Genomic DNA, 15365 nt, shown 5'->3' with positions numbered 1-15365 from the left:
TTGGAGGGACAGAACACGCCCTTATCTTATATCCATTAGCTTATGTCAAATAGATTAAGACCTACATTTAAAGTGAATCAGAGTTATCTAAACAATTAAATCGCATGTTAAATAGCGATGGATCCGATCCAGTATCGGGATCTGATCCAGACGTAATTGACGGATCGAAACTATGGGATCCAACTGTCGAGATGTCCGATCCAATAAGTCTGTGCTTTAATGTTGTTTAAATGCTGAAATGTCTCCACCAGTGATTCCCTTACTGCTCTGCTAGCTGGCTGCAAAAAGTGGAATGGATTTCCTATACTGAGGCATGTCTCAATGAGGAACAGAGTAATGATGCATGATCCATTCAGGGAATCCATTCCACAGTTTATAGCCAGCTAGCAGGCGAGCATTATTGACCAGGAGTTTGCCTGCAGCTCCTCTGCAGCCCACCAAAAACACCTGCTCGCTGAAGAGAACAGTACTGACAAGTGCTGTAATCAACCAAAGAAACTCTTGGTCGACTAAAGCCCGGAAATTTCGACTAACCAGGAGGGGGGGTTTTAGTTTGAAATGACCCGCAGCCGCGGCAGGAGTTTGTCTGACGGCTCTGACAGCATTTTGCATCACGTTCATCTGCACAATACCATAGCCCGTGAGATCCGAAAATAATGTACTATGTCAGCTAGTAATATCAGCACAATAACTGTTGAGGAATACAGAGCGAGCTCAGCTTCGCGGCTGCCTGCAGTTGTAAAACCAATCAACGATTATTAGACTAAAACACTGAAATATGCTTATAATTCTGATATGTTCATACTCAAAACAAACGGAGCAACCTTAGCTTAGAGTTTTTAAACGATATGCCATGTTTGTAGTAGAGCTGTGAAAAGCAAACCGTTGCTTGCAAAGTTTGCGTTCCACTTTTTTACCGTCATCTACTTTTGAAAAATGCTACAACACTGCTGATGTCTTTGACATGGATGTGACAGGAGGACTGACTGTAGCCTAACATGAAAAACTCAAAATTCATGTCTAACTAATGGCAACGCTAATCTGTCTACAATCCCTGGGCTGGACTAAACCAAAATAGTGGAAAACAAGGGGGATGTTCTCTGAATAACATCTATTTATAAAGCAAGTTGTGTCTGTGTGTCTGTGACAGGCAAATTGTTGTGGAAATTCTCCGCTGCTGCTGAGCAGCCCCTGCAGGATGTTGTATTTAGATGCAAGTTGAGTCTTGACGTCCTAATTTGAATACACAAAAGGACCTGGTATCTTGTTTTAGGAAAGGGTTGTTGTGCTGAGACAAAGAAATTTAATTTACCATTACAATATCTCACTGACCATTAGTCTGATCGGCCTAAGACTTTGGATTGATTGATTGAGCATGGCCCGATGGTGTGCATCCTTGATTTTCACTTTTTTTGGAGGAATTTTCGCTGATTTATCATGCTGCACTTTCACTGATTTATCAGCAGGCAGTCATCAGTGCTTTGTGGAGCGGGAGGTGGGAGTGAAGAGGCTGCCCTCACAGTGGGTGAGACATTTTCACACGGTTCACCGCAGAACATGGTGTTATACTGAAAGGACGAAATCATTGTCCATTCACCAATACACTAGCACACATTTATTTTGCATTAGCAAGCTACTACTTTTGGCTAACTTGACGAACCTGTTTCCAAAGGTAAGCTAGCGACGCTAAGATCAGCGTTAGTGTACAACACTGTGCAACCTCATTAGGCACAACTAATGAGGTTGCACAGTGTTTGTATTATGTTAGCCTTTACGTTCCTTATCATGCATTACCATAACTGAAAAATCTCCTTCAGCTCCCACTATAGGAATACATAGTGCTGGGCGGTATGACTAAAAATATATATCACTGTATTTTTCAAAATTCTAACGGTTTCACGGTATATGACGGTATTTTTTTTTCATGCATAATCAGGTGTTCATAGTATACTACTGGTTGAGAACATAATTACTGCAGGAGATTAACTTAGGATGGTCTATTTTACTGTCATGAATACTGTAGAATAACTCCACACTAGTACATGTTCGCATGGCCCCAGAAAATGATGTTGTTTAAAAAGAAGAGTTACTCATGATTCTAATGAAGTGAGGAATCAGAGTGCAAAGACAATTGCAGTCAAAATACAGAACTTTGACTGTGCAAATCAACATCTTTTATAAAAATTCCCAGTGTTACCTGCTGATGTGAAGGGTGCTGACCTTAACTTCATGCATTCTTGATATTCTAAGACATGCTTACTAGGGCTGTCAAAATTGCTAAAAAATGATATTCGAATATTCCCTCAAAAAAACAGATATTTGAATATATTTGCATCGTACTTGCATCGCGCATCTGGAGGCTTTCAATCAGCCAGACTGTCAGGTGATGACAGCATGACGTCAATAACAGGACAAACTAATACAACGAGACATAACTACCTGTATATGTAGTTTATTTAAGTTTAAACATATTTCACAACATATTACCTACACAAAAATAAATAAATTAACTAATGACCAAGAGCGCAGACCTCACTCGCTCACTCTCTCTCTCGCCTGCCCCTCTCTCTCTCTCTCTCCTCACACTGGTTTAAATGACAAACAAATGGTGAGTGCTGATTAAGTTTTGTGCAAGTGATTTAAGGTCCTGACTCTTGTTCCAAATATGACAGACTTCGTTCAGTGATTGAAACAAATATATCAACATTAATGAAACGTTTACATGCAGAGCGCTCGCCCACTGTCAAAGCAGACTGCAGCACTGCGGCAGCATTTTTCTAAGTTCTTCTGTGTCGGCTAGGGATGTCACGGTTAACGGTGTCACGGTTAACGGTGTAACGGTAAACCGCGATAACATTTTTGACGATAATAATTACCCTCTTCATTTCAAAAAAAATTATTATCTCGGTGAATAACCGCGTCCGCGGTGTAGGCACTGTGAGCCTTTCCAGCGCCTCCGTCCTCTGAAGTTGCCGCGCAGGCGCACTCTGTAGCCTACAACCTGATGTTCAAACTTTATCGAAGCTGGAATCATGGCCGAAGGAGGAGACGACAGCCCTCAGGACATATACGTATATGAAAACTCACCCATAACAGTATTGCGCGGAGCTGGCGTCACGTCATCATCTCAGACAACTACCGTGTGTGTCCTGCTCTCTTTCAGCCGCTCAACATCTGTTTGTTGTTTTTGTGACGATGAAGTCTGCTAACACGTTAGCATAAAGATCGCTAGCTTAAAATGCTAACAGTCCACACCCCAGCAGTCTCTGTGCTTTCGCTGTCATTGTGAAGATGTTCAGCCACAGACAATTAGTGTCATGTTCTCCTTGTCTTCCTTTGTCAAACAAAGCTTTTGTTGATGACTGCTTTGATGACAATCACGCTTTAATTTCGCACTGCACACACATAAGCACAGGAAAGTTCCAGGCCTATCTCTCCCCCTCCCTCGCTCTCTCTGAGTGAGAGCTGCATATTAATTAGCCATGTGTATTCTCCGTGATCGTCAGCTGATTGGCTGAAAAAGCAACAAAAGCTCTGGAATGTGAGATCACCACACCCAAACTAGGAGTGATTCACAGCGATAAAACAACCTTACTTCAAACACAAAGTTTATGGTTTTAAGACCCACAATACTGTGTCAATAATGTTAACATGATAGTACAGCTGCAGCGCCCACCGCCAGCATATTAAAAATGCATAGCTTTTAGGATTATCAATGCTTTCTGAACATATTCACACACTTTTTTAAAAATACCGCGATAATACCGAAAACCGCGATACTTTTGGTCACAATAACCGTGAGGTTCAATTTTCATACCGTGACACCCCTAGTCGGCATGTTCTACATGAAGTTCAATTTCGGAACTTTCCATGTCTATCCTATCAATCTTCACCTTCATGTGACACCAGAGTGCTTTAAACCTCAAACCTCGTAGTCTCACCAAGCATGTTTAGATGCGCAACATTGAAAAGGGCTCGGTCTGAAGCGGTGTCGCTCGGCACAGCGTTCCAAACGTTGTAAACAAATACACTGGTATGGTGGTGTATTAAAAATTAATATCATAACAAAAATATAAACCGATATTTGGTGTGAACCGGTATACCGTCCAGCACTAGGAATACATACTTCCTATGGCTCTGCACTTGTTAACAATAAATCCCTGTTAAGCTGCTCAAAAAATAAAGCGTCTCCAGTTACGCAGCGCCATAGCTCTGGCTTACCTTGGTTAATTTGAGTGATTGACAGCTCGTTTTAAACCTATATCCAAATGCATGTGAATCACTTCATTAGCGAGTCAAAAGGACATAAATGCATGTGACGCATTTGTGCGCACATTCGCCCTTCTCTAATCAGAACGATCGAATGTCGCTCTGTAATGATCAATCAGACTGGGATTTGTTCCCAAAGCATGCTGGGAAGTGTTATTCATTAGAAGTGGGGTTTTTTCACTCTGACCTTTCTGTGGGTATGCAGCATGTCTGTTTGTTAAAGTTAGACATGGTTTTATGACACTTTTGTCGCTGTGTCTGATGCTGCCCCTGGTATTGGGGGCAACCGTGAAGAAGAGGTTAAGAGATATTGTTGCAAGTCACAATAAAAAGCACACCAAAAAAATTGTTGTGTTCTTAATATTCGAAATGCTAGTACATGAGAACTAGTAAAAATAATGCAGGGGTCACAGTGTGTTCCGCTAAAAGCAGCAACTAATGAGGTGCATTCAAAGATCCTGGTAAATTCTTTCACTTCTGTGGGAGCTTAAGGATGCAAATGCTCAAGGATGAAATGCACTAACTGAACACTTGTTGCTGCTGCTGCCACCTTGTGATAATAGATGCATCTGAAATTAGACACTGGAGTTGAAATTAGTTTTTATAAATGCAAATCTTTGCTACAACATTTTTGTATTATTTATTAGGAAAAGTAATTTTATTTTTTTAATCTTTTTATAATCGAGCAAATAATAGAATACTCTCGTCCATCCCTATAAGTGACTAGTGAATCTTTGTCAAGCTCACAGCCATACAGTCCCAGATCGATTTTTTTTTAAAGGCCACAAGGGGGAGTCTGCCCCAGGCATTCCAGCATACCCCCTAATTATATCCGCGAGAAACGCACGCGGATATTATGGAATCGGTCTCGCGCGTCCGCAGATTTTAGCCGTTAACGCGATAACTGGAAAGGCGTTTGAGATTAAATTTTCTAAATTTTTTTGTGGGTCACATACCCCCTGTAGATGATCCCTATTGATTTTGAGCTGTCTACCATTATTATTAATTAGTTAATTAATTAATTAATGATATAAAAACAATATTTTTGCAGGTATAAGTATTGCAGGTATTGACTTCAAATTTTGCATGGGCATCACATACCACCTGAGAATTATCCCTATCTTTGTAGCTTTATTATTAATTAGCAAATTAATTAATTTATTATGCTAAAAACACATTTTCGGCTTCATCTTTCAGACTGATGGAGATATTGCCTTCAAATTGTGTACAATGATTCATGTAACAACTATCTACAAGTACAATCATTAGGGATTATCGATTAATTGTCGATAAGAAATTACACGATTAAAATAAATTCATTGCAATGAATTGCGTTTTGAACTCGTAATTCCCCGCCAGTCCGCGTGAGGGCGCGCTTGACGCCAGACGTACTTGACGCACACGCGGGAACAAAAGCGAAGCAGAGCTCTGACGACAACAACAAGACAACGAGAAGCGGTAACTGACAGGATGAAGACGGCAAAACGGAGTGCAGTATGGAGCCACTTCAAGTTCGTAAACGACGACAAATGTGGAAGTACAACAACTCCACAACTTCGTTGAATTGCCACCTAAATATGTCACATTCAGCGAGTGATTCTTCTCAGCCTACAATCACCACAGCGCTGGGACGAAGGGTATGTGACTTCACGAAAGCAGATGGCATTATCCAGCGGATTTGTAACATGGTTACTACAGACATGCTGCCGATAAATGTCGTTGACGGACAGGGATTTCGACTGAATAACCACCCGTGTGGAAGCAAGTTACGAGAGGAAGAACGCCGAGTTGAAAGCACAACTTGCAACCGCGAATGTGGCCCACACAACAGACTGTTGGACTTCCTTGAATACAGAAAGCTACATCACAGTGACATGCCACTACATTGAACCGGACTGGTCTACTAATGTTATTGTGTTACGGGTCGCATTTCCCAGTTTAAAGGGGATTATAAATGCTGCTAATAGTCCATATGTGACACCTTATTTACTTTTCAGAATGTATTTTATTTATTTTATTATGTTGCTAAGAGACAGCGCACTAATTTATTTTCATGTTAAAGTAACCTACATAGTATTGTATTCTTTTCAGGAATGTAATTTTTTTTATGCTGCTGCTATTAATGTTTCCAGTGTCGCATATGAGAGAATGCCCAATTTATTTTCTTGGTAATTCTGTGACCAAATTGCTATTCCCTGCCCTCAAGTGAGCCCAGAATAAATCTTTGATTAAGGAATATGATTTGCATTTTTTCTTTATAAAAATTGCCGCTTATCAATTAATCGATCATGGATCGATAAGATGAAACAACTATCGATTAATGAATTACTCGATAATTTGCATCCCTAACAATCATTATAACTTTGGCTATTATTGGTAATAGTTACATAAGTTAACTGGTTAACTTATTAGTGAACACAGAAAAAATAGTTAAGGCATTTTTTCTTTATTATTGAGCTCATTTGGACACATTGAGGATATCATGGGTTTATTTAGCACTTATTCATAATATTTATTACATTATAATATACATTTATTAATCATTATATAAAAAATAGTAAAGCCTCCATTTCTTTATTAATGCATTGAATGGAAAGTTTGAACATATTGTATGCTTTTTCATGAAATTTAATAAACATAGTTATATTATTATATCCGCGAGAAACGCGCGCGGATATTATGGAATCGGTCTCGCGCGTCCGCAGATTTTAGCCATTAACGCGATAACCGGACATACGTTTGAGATTAAATTTTCTTATTTTTTTTATGGGTCACATACCCCCTGTAGATGATCCCTATTGATTTTGAGCTGACTACCATTATTATGATATAAAAAACATGTTTTCGCCTGTATCTTCCAAAGTATTGCAGGTATTGGCTTCAAATTTTGCATGGGCATCACATACCACCTGAGAATTATCCCTATCTTTGTAGCTTTGTTATTAATTGGCAAATTAATTAATTTATTATGCTAAAAACACATTTTCGGCTTTATCTTCCAGACTGATGGAGATATTGCCTTCAAATTTTGTACAATGAATCATGTAACAACTATCTACAAGTACAATCATTGTTACTTCGGTTATGATTGATAATAGTTACATTATAAGTTAACTGGTTAACTTATTAGTGAACACAGAAAAAATAGTTAAGGCATTTTTTCTTTATTATTGAGCTCATTTGGACACATTGAGGATATCATGGGTTTCTTTAGCACTTATTCATAATATTTATTACATTATAATATAAATGTATTAATTATCATATAAAAAATAGTTAAGCCTTCATTTCTTTATTAATGCATTGAATGGAAAGTTTGAACATATTGTATGCTTTTTCATGAAATTTAATAAACATAGTGTATGCTTTTTCATGACATTTGGACACTTTGAAGATATGGCAGGTGTGGTTAGCATTTTAATATTCATAATATTTAACAAGGTATAATAGGTTAACTAGTTTTATTAAAAACTAGAGAGAAATGTATGAGTTCAGGTATTCTGTGTTCAATATCGAGTTTATATGGATACTTTGAACATGTATAAAGTGTAGTCAGCATTATATCATAATATTTAACAGTTATTTTGTTGAATTTATTAATGATTAATTAAAACAGTTAGTGGCAGGTGCGAGTGCGTATACTTTGGATATATTGGAAAGTTGAGGATTGGACAAGTTCGCGGATATACCCCTTGCTGTCGGCCCCCGACAGTGTAGGCTAGTTAATTTTCGTGTTTTACATATTAAACTTTTCACAAAAAATATATATCTCATATCTGCAGTGCAAAATCTAAAAGTAGGTTGGTTTCATCACAGACATTGAAAGCAGATTAAATTATCCCAATAATACTGTGATTATTCTAGTGTGGATTATTGTGACATAATTCTCTTTTCACACACACACCTACGTTCCTCTACATGTTCTATCTGTTGAAGCTGAGGCTCATTTTGGTTCAATCATCAAGAGGCAGTTGGAAAGGTTTAGTTTGTCCATTGTGGGTCCATGTAAAAACATTGTGCTCCAAAATGGCAGCCCAGATAGTGACCCAACTCCTAAATGTAAAAGGCTCATTCTGAGGTAATGGAAAAACATAAATGAATACAATCATCAACATTTGATTGTACACAAAAAATGTTAAGAATCAAAATCATTGGAGCACTAAAAAATTTAAAAAGTCCACCATTTAAACCATAGCGGATATTGAACACCTGTTCAGGTGCAGAAAGAGTCCCACACTTCTTTTATTGTTCGTTCTCCATCTGTGTGTCTTCAGTTCCTCTGTCAGGTGTCGGGACTCTGCAGGAAGTGAAGGTGCCAATCATCTCCCTGGCCTCGTGTCAGAGCATGTACCAGGTGAACCCAGCTGAGCAGGTGGACATCCTCTATGACATGATCTGTGCTGGATACCAGGCGGGCGGCAAGGACTCCTGCCAGGTTCTGTACCATCAGCTGTTTGTGCTGCTTTGTTTATATTTACAAACACACACACGTACCCGCACACAGGCAAGCATAGGGGGAAAAATATCTCATAACTTGACATTAAGTGGTGGGCAATTTGTTTTTCTTGACTGGATAGATTAGACTGCATTGATGGTAAATGGACATAAACGTCCAGGAGTAGCCACCAGGCGGTTAGGTTGCAGCCTTGTTTGAATTGAAGTCTTTGGGAAAATGAACTTATTTGAAATAGGGCTGTAACGATTAATTGAAAAAAAAAAGTGACATAAGATCTGAACGCTGCTTTACTCAGAAATGCAGAAAGAATCATGTGAAGCTGGTAGAGCTTTTAGATTGTGTGAACTCATTTAAAATATTAATTCATTTCAAACGATTGTCATATTTAAATGTTTCACACAACTATTCTTCAACTTTAAGCCTGGCTCTGTTACTGTAGAGTTTATTATTAAGTTTATATTAATATGCAAGTCCCTAATGTTATAAGCCTTTACTTAACATTAAACATAAAACAAAGAAAACACATTATCATCTGGAAAATTGAGACTATATTTTAAGTATTATTAATGGCTAGAGTGTAGTGATTACTTATTTTACATACATGGTTTATATAATATTTACAATGTATTGTAAAAATACGCCTCTAAAAAGAGATCAGAACAGGCCGTGTCCAGCTTTGTAACACAATATATCTTGTTGGGCTGCAACGATTAAGTGTTGAGCATTAATTATAAATTCATTTTAAAATCAATTTGTGTTTTTTTAATAATTAAAAAAAAAATTATGTTTTTTTCTATTTCACTGCTCCTTAAAAGTGAATAATGTGTGGTTTCGTTGCTCCATATTAACAAAGAACTGAGTAATATTCAAAACAAGACATCATCATTCTGAGGTTTTTGAAACACTGATCAACATTTTTCAACGTTCTCTAGTATTTATGGACCAAACTATTACCTGATTAATCAAGAAAATAATCAACAGATTATTCACATTTCTGCCACTTACTGTCTAGTTTGTAAAAAGACTTTGACATCCCTTAGTGGTGAAAACTGAATGGCCCTTATTGTTTCAGGGTGATTCAGGAGGACCTCTCATGTGCCAGATGGTGAATGGGACTTGGGTGCAGGCCGGAGTAGTGAGCTTTGGACTAGGCTGTGCTGAGAGGAACCAGCCTGGAGTGTATGCCAGAGTGACCAGCTTCACATCCTTCATCGCCAACACAATACCAGAGATCAGGCTGTATGGAAGAGCTGACCGGAACTGGTGTGGGATGACGGCAACAACTGTGGTCACCAGTCTGTCCACTCTGCTGATCTTGCTGTATAAATAATTAAAGTAGAATATTTGTTTGGGAAGCAGAATGTAAATCAGGGCAGGTACAGGATGATGTTTATTGTGAATTTCTGTGTTAAAGGGGTAGAGCAGGCTTTCCAAAGCCCATTTATGTCGCATTCTAAAGCACTCACTCCCTGCACTGATGTCCATAGAGAAAATTGGCAATTTAACATTACAGCTTACAGGAGATGCTGGTCCACTGCTGGGGAGACCGCAAACTGTAAGTTTAAATTGTTATTTTGTGACGTTATTTTAATTAATTTCAGATTAACCTCAATGATAAAAAAAATAACACAAGAGCCAGCAGTAAATGAGCAGCTCAAGTCTGCCCACTTGCTAAAAATTATAATTTTCTCTATGGACTTGCAAATGCAGCACTTTTCAGATGAAAAGGGCTGAATCTACTTGTCCCTTTAAGTCTAGTTGTCTGACGAGTGAAATGAACAAACTATGTGAAGTGCACATGGAGCCATACTAGACATAGATATACAAGAACAAATATTTGAAACAAACTCTGCAGTATGAGTTGAAGTAGCGTTGATAGGTTTGTATTTTTAATTAGAAAACTATTCATGTAAATCATGTTCTTTTATATTTGAAATAAATTGTTAATGTGATTATTACAATCATCTTGCTTTTCTTTTCAACCGCTGCTCACTAAACCTGCAGTGCATCTTTTATAGTGTGAATGTTCAGCTGTCGACTGTGACGGATTAGAATTATTATTGATCTTCAGTTAGGAGGCTCCCAGAGAGATGGACATTGCGCTTATGAAAACAGTTCCTTTTTTACAATTTATTTAAAATGTGACAACACAAAATGTAATACAAAAATAGTCAACACAACATAAACATTTGAAAAGGCCTTGTCCCTCAGTTCAATACAAACCTTTAGAATCTGGTAGCTGAGGTAATCTGAGAGCCACCTGGTGGAGAGTAGCTGAACATCAACAAACTGCTGTTAATGAAGGGAAATCGTATAAATCTGTTCAGGGAAACAATATTTTGTCAAGTGAATTTTTTTTTTAAATGTTAAAATAAGATAAGATAAGATATTCCTTTATTCGTCCCGCAGTGGGGAAATTTCCAGTGTTACAGCAGCAAGACAATAAAGATAAGGATAATAAATAATAAACATGCATTACCAAAAAGAAATAGAATATATAAAGTACAATATATAAAGATATTAACACTGACTATAAAAATAGGTTTAAAAATTTAATGTAGAATGTACATTACAACCGGTCTGCAGAATATACACAGTATGCACATGGTATTTACAGTGTAAGAAAACAAGGCTGAGCTATTAAATAAGGATATGGATATTGCACTGATGAGAAAACTACAGTATAAAAAATTTGACAGTATGAAAAATGACAATATATTGCACTTAAAAAAATTTACATTATGAAAAAATATATACAGTATATTACAGCAATGAAAATTAACAGTATATTGCACATGGAGAGTGGAGAGTGTGTGTGTGTGTGTGTGTGGTCTACTTAGAGTAAACTGTAAGTGTGCTGTAGTGAATATCCAGATGCAAGCATGGAACATAGAGGTCTGTGTATCATTGATTTTAATAACCCTATCATTTTATTATTAACCTGAAGCAAATTTAATGGTATGCCCGGATGAAATATTAGAAATGAAAAAGCGTTAATGAACTGGATTTTGATATTTGGTTTCTCCTGTCTCTAACTTGATTCATATTTTAGAAAAGTAACATTGGAGCTGAACCACATGGTGAAACAGTGGCTCGCATTGTTGCCTCACAGCATGAAGGTCACAGCTTGGTTTGACAGAGGGCATTTCTTACTGTGGCTTCCTCCCATAGTCCAAATATTCAGGGGTTAAATGGATACTATAAACTGACCATCTCTGTGTGTTTGACTTGTGATGAACTGGTGAAACTGTCCAGGCTGTACCGAGAATGCTTGCAGGGAGAAGTTTCATACCTGTAGAGTTAGGCCCCGTTATTATTATTATTATTTTTTTATTAGGATTATTAATAATAATCCTAATAATAATATTAACAATATTGTTAATCATTATTATAATCAGTATTGTTTTATTTAATTATTTAATGAATTATTATTATTATTGTTGTTATTATTGTTATTATTATTATTAATAATAACAATAATAATAATAATAATAATAATAACAACAGCAATAATAATAATAATTAATATTATTATCATTATTAATTATAATAATGATAATAATAATAATATTTCACTTGCCCACATGATCGTCCCCAAAGAATCACAGTGTACAGTTGTGCTCATAAGTTTACATACCCTGGAAGAATTTACAATTTCTTAGCCATTTTTCAGAGAATATGAATGATAACAAAATCTTTTCTTTTACTCATGGTTAGTGGTTGGCTGAAGCCATTTATTGTCAAACTGTGTTTACTCTTTTTAAATCATAATTACAACACAAACTACCCAAATGACAAATGAGTTTATACGTACCCTGGTGATTTGCCCTGATAACATGCACACAATTTGACAGAAACGGGTTTGAAATGGCTATTATTAGTTATGGCTATTATTATTATTATTATTGTTATTATTATTAATAAAAATTAAATACTGGACTCTCTGAAAAAATGTGGTGTGGCTGTTTCCAGATGTGCAATAAGGAGGCACTTGAACAAAGATGGCCTGCATGATCGAGCTGTCAGAAGAAAGCCATTAGTACGCACATGCCACAAAATATCCCACTAACAATGCGCCAAACAGCACAGAGACAAGCGTCAAACCTTCTGGCACAAAGTCATTTAGAGTGATGAGACCAAAATTTTACTTTTTGACCACAACCATAAACACTACATTTGGAGAGGAGTCTACAAGGTCTATGATGAAAGATGCACCATTCCTACTGTGAAACACGGTGGTGGATCGTTGATGTTTTGGGGATGTGTGAGCTACAAAGGCACAGGACATTTGGTCAGAATTGACGGCAAGATAAATGCTGTAAGTTATCAAAAAATACTGGAGGAACATTTGCACTCATCAGCTCAGAAGCTGCGCATGGGACGTACTTGGACGTTCCAACATGACAATGATCTGAAACACAAGGCCAAGTGGACCTGTCATTGGCTAAAGCAGAACAAAGTGAAGGTTATGAAGTGACCATCTCAGTCTACTGACCTCAATATCAATCAGCCACTCTGGAGAGACCTCAAACGTGTAGTTCATGCAAGACAGCAAGACAATTTACAGCAACTGGAGGCTTTTTGCCAGGAAAATTTTGCTTTACCATCTGAGAAGATAAAGAGCCTCATCCACAACTACCACAAAAGACTTCAAGCTGTCATTGATGTTACACATTATTAACTGGGGTATGTAAACTTTTGATCAGGGTCATTTGGATAGTTTGTGTTGTCATTATGATTTAAAGAGTAAACACAGTTGTCAAAAAAAAGGCTTCAGCCAACCACTTACCATGAGTGAAAGAAACGTTTTTGTGTTATCGTTCATATTCTCTGAAAAATGGCAAAAATGGTAAAAAAACGAAATAAATAAATAATAAAAATAAATTAAATGGCCGAACAATTGTCCTGTACAGGACGTGCAGAAAGGACACAGTGTATATTTGAAAGGAAGTACTCTGTGGAGCCTCTGATGGCCGCCGGATAACGCCATAAAGCAGGGCTCTCAAACTCAAATGACCTGGGGGCCAATGCACATCTATGGTGCTCAACCGGGGCCGGCCTAGAGAACACAAATTGGGGGAAAAAAAACAACTGTTCACAATACTGCATCATGATATCACACGCATACTTAATAATACTATTTATGATGCATAATTAATGTATTCATATTAAAAACAGACATTTATTCTAAATTACATGAATAATAGTGTGGACAACTGTCATTAAAATTTGGGCCAGGAGCCGATTCGGCCACTGCCATGTAATTTAATGTTGTATGTGATACATTTAACAATGGGATAATTATGATGAAATGTCTTATTATTACTGTTATAAAAACATTGCTAGCATATATTATATTCTATCACCTCGCTGGCAGCTGTGCCTCAGCTACACACTGTGTTTAAAAGACGTGAGGTCGTGGGCCATGTTTTCATTATAACATGATATTGAGTGGAGGGCCGCATGTAATCGATTGGGTGGCAGCATGTGGCCCCCAGGCCAGAGACCCCTGCCATAAAGCCAGCAGCAGATACAGGTTTTAGCATCTGCTAAGTACACTAAAATTAATGTGGTTGCATTTTACGCAATACCTACATACCTTGTTAGCAGCAACAGACTATCACGGGAGCAGGAAGGGAAAATGTGCTCCAGGCAGCTGCCAGTATTTACCTGTGACCACACCAGCATTAGCCACCTAGTAGCACCAACCATAACGCAGGGAGAGATGACACTTACCACTGCCAAAACAACCACAGCAGCGCACACAGGGAGTACAAACAGCACAGCCAACAGTCGCCCTACAACACAACGCAAATGCCTTGAGCAGGTGTTAACACACCCAATATACACCACCAGTCCAAACACCCCAATGTTCCAGTTTTTTAAGTGAAATTCAAGCCATTCAAGTCCAATGAATAGCTTGAAATGGTACAAAGGTAAGTAGTGAACTGCTAGAGGTTAAAAAAAAGAGGTAAGGTTACCCAAAATGAAAAGAAGAAAGTCGAGATGAGTCAATGAGTATAGTTTACTTCACCATCAAATGGCACTCAGAAACTGGGAGAAACTCTGACAAGGAAGAGGTCTGGCAGACACAAAGTATATATATATATATATATATATATATGTACTTTGTGTCGCCCTACAGTGTTGTAGGGCGACTGTATATATGTATATATATATATATATATGTATATATATATATATATATGTATATATATATATATATAAATATAATATATATAATATAAAATATAATATAAATATAATACATACATATATAAATATATTTATAAATATAAATATATAAATAATATCCTGGTCACACAAGTCAGCCAAAAGAAATATCGCAACCAAGTTTCATATCTTCCTTTTAATTTTGTATATTTGAGCTTACAAATCTAAATTCCAAATATTAAAAATCATTAGACTCATTGGAAAAGACATTACACAATGGTACACAGACATGTTGTAATGGTTAAAAAAAAAAAAGACTGCATGGTCCTTGTTAAAATCTTGTATAAATCTAAACTAATCTTTTATAAATTATAGTACAGTATACATCTAGTTAAATTAATTTGGCAATTTTGAAGTTCTACACAAATCTGAGAGTTGCCGCTTCAAATTTTCCGGAGAAGGGAAG

At 37.1% G+C, this 15365-nt stretch overlaps 1 protein-coding gene across 1 annotated transcript in view; it reads left to right on the top strand.

The window, feature by feature from the left end:
• LOC310939163 (serine protease 27) overlaps positions 1 to 10055 on the top strand; it is a gene marked incomplete at both ends in the record, with an annotated part of 16306 nt that extends 6251 nt beyond the window's left edge. The window contains 2 exons of the mRNA XM_083903835.1: positions 8544 to 8704; positions 9798 to 10055. Of these exons, the coding sequence (XP_083759961.1) occupies positions 8544 to 8704; positions 9798 to 10055 (419 nt within the window). The remainder of the gene's footprint in view (positions 1 to 8543; positions 8705 to 9797) is intronic.
• Positions 10056 to 15365: the final 5310 nt, after the last annotated feature.

Source organism: Microchirus variegatus (assembly GCF_963457635.1).
Source record: "Microchirus variegatus genome assembly, chromosome: 17".
Lineage (NCBI taxonomy): Eukaryota > Metazoa > Chordata > Actinopteri > Pleuronectiformes > Soleidae > Microchirus > Microchirus variegatus.
This window is presented reverse-complemented; position numbering and strand designations above follow the sequence as displayed.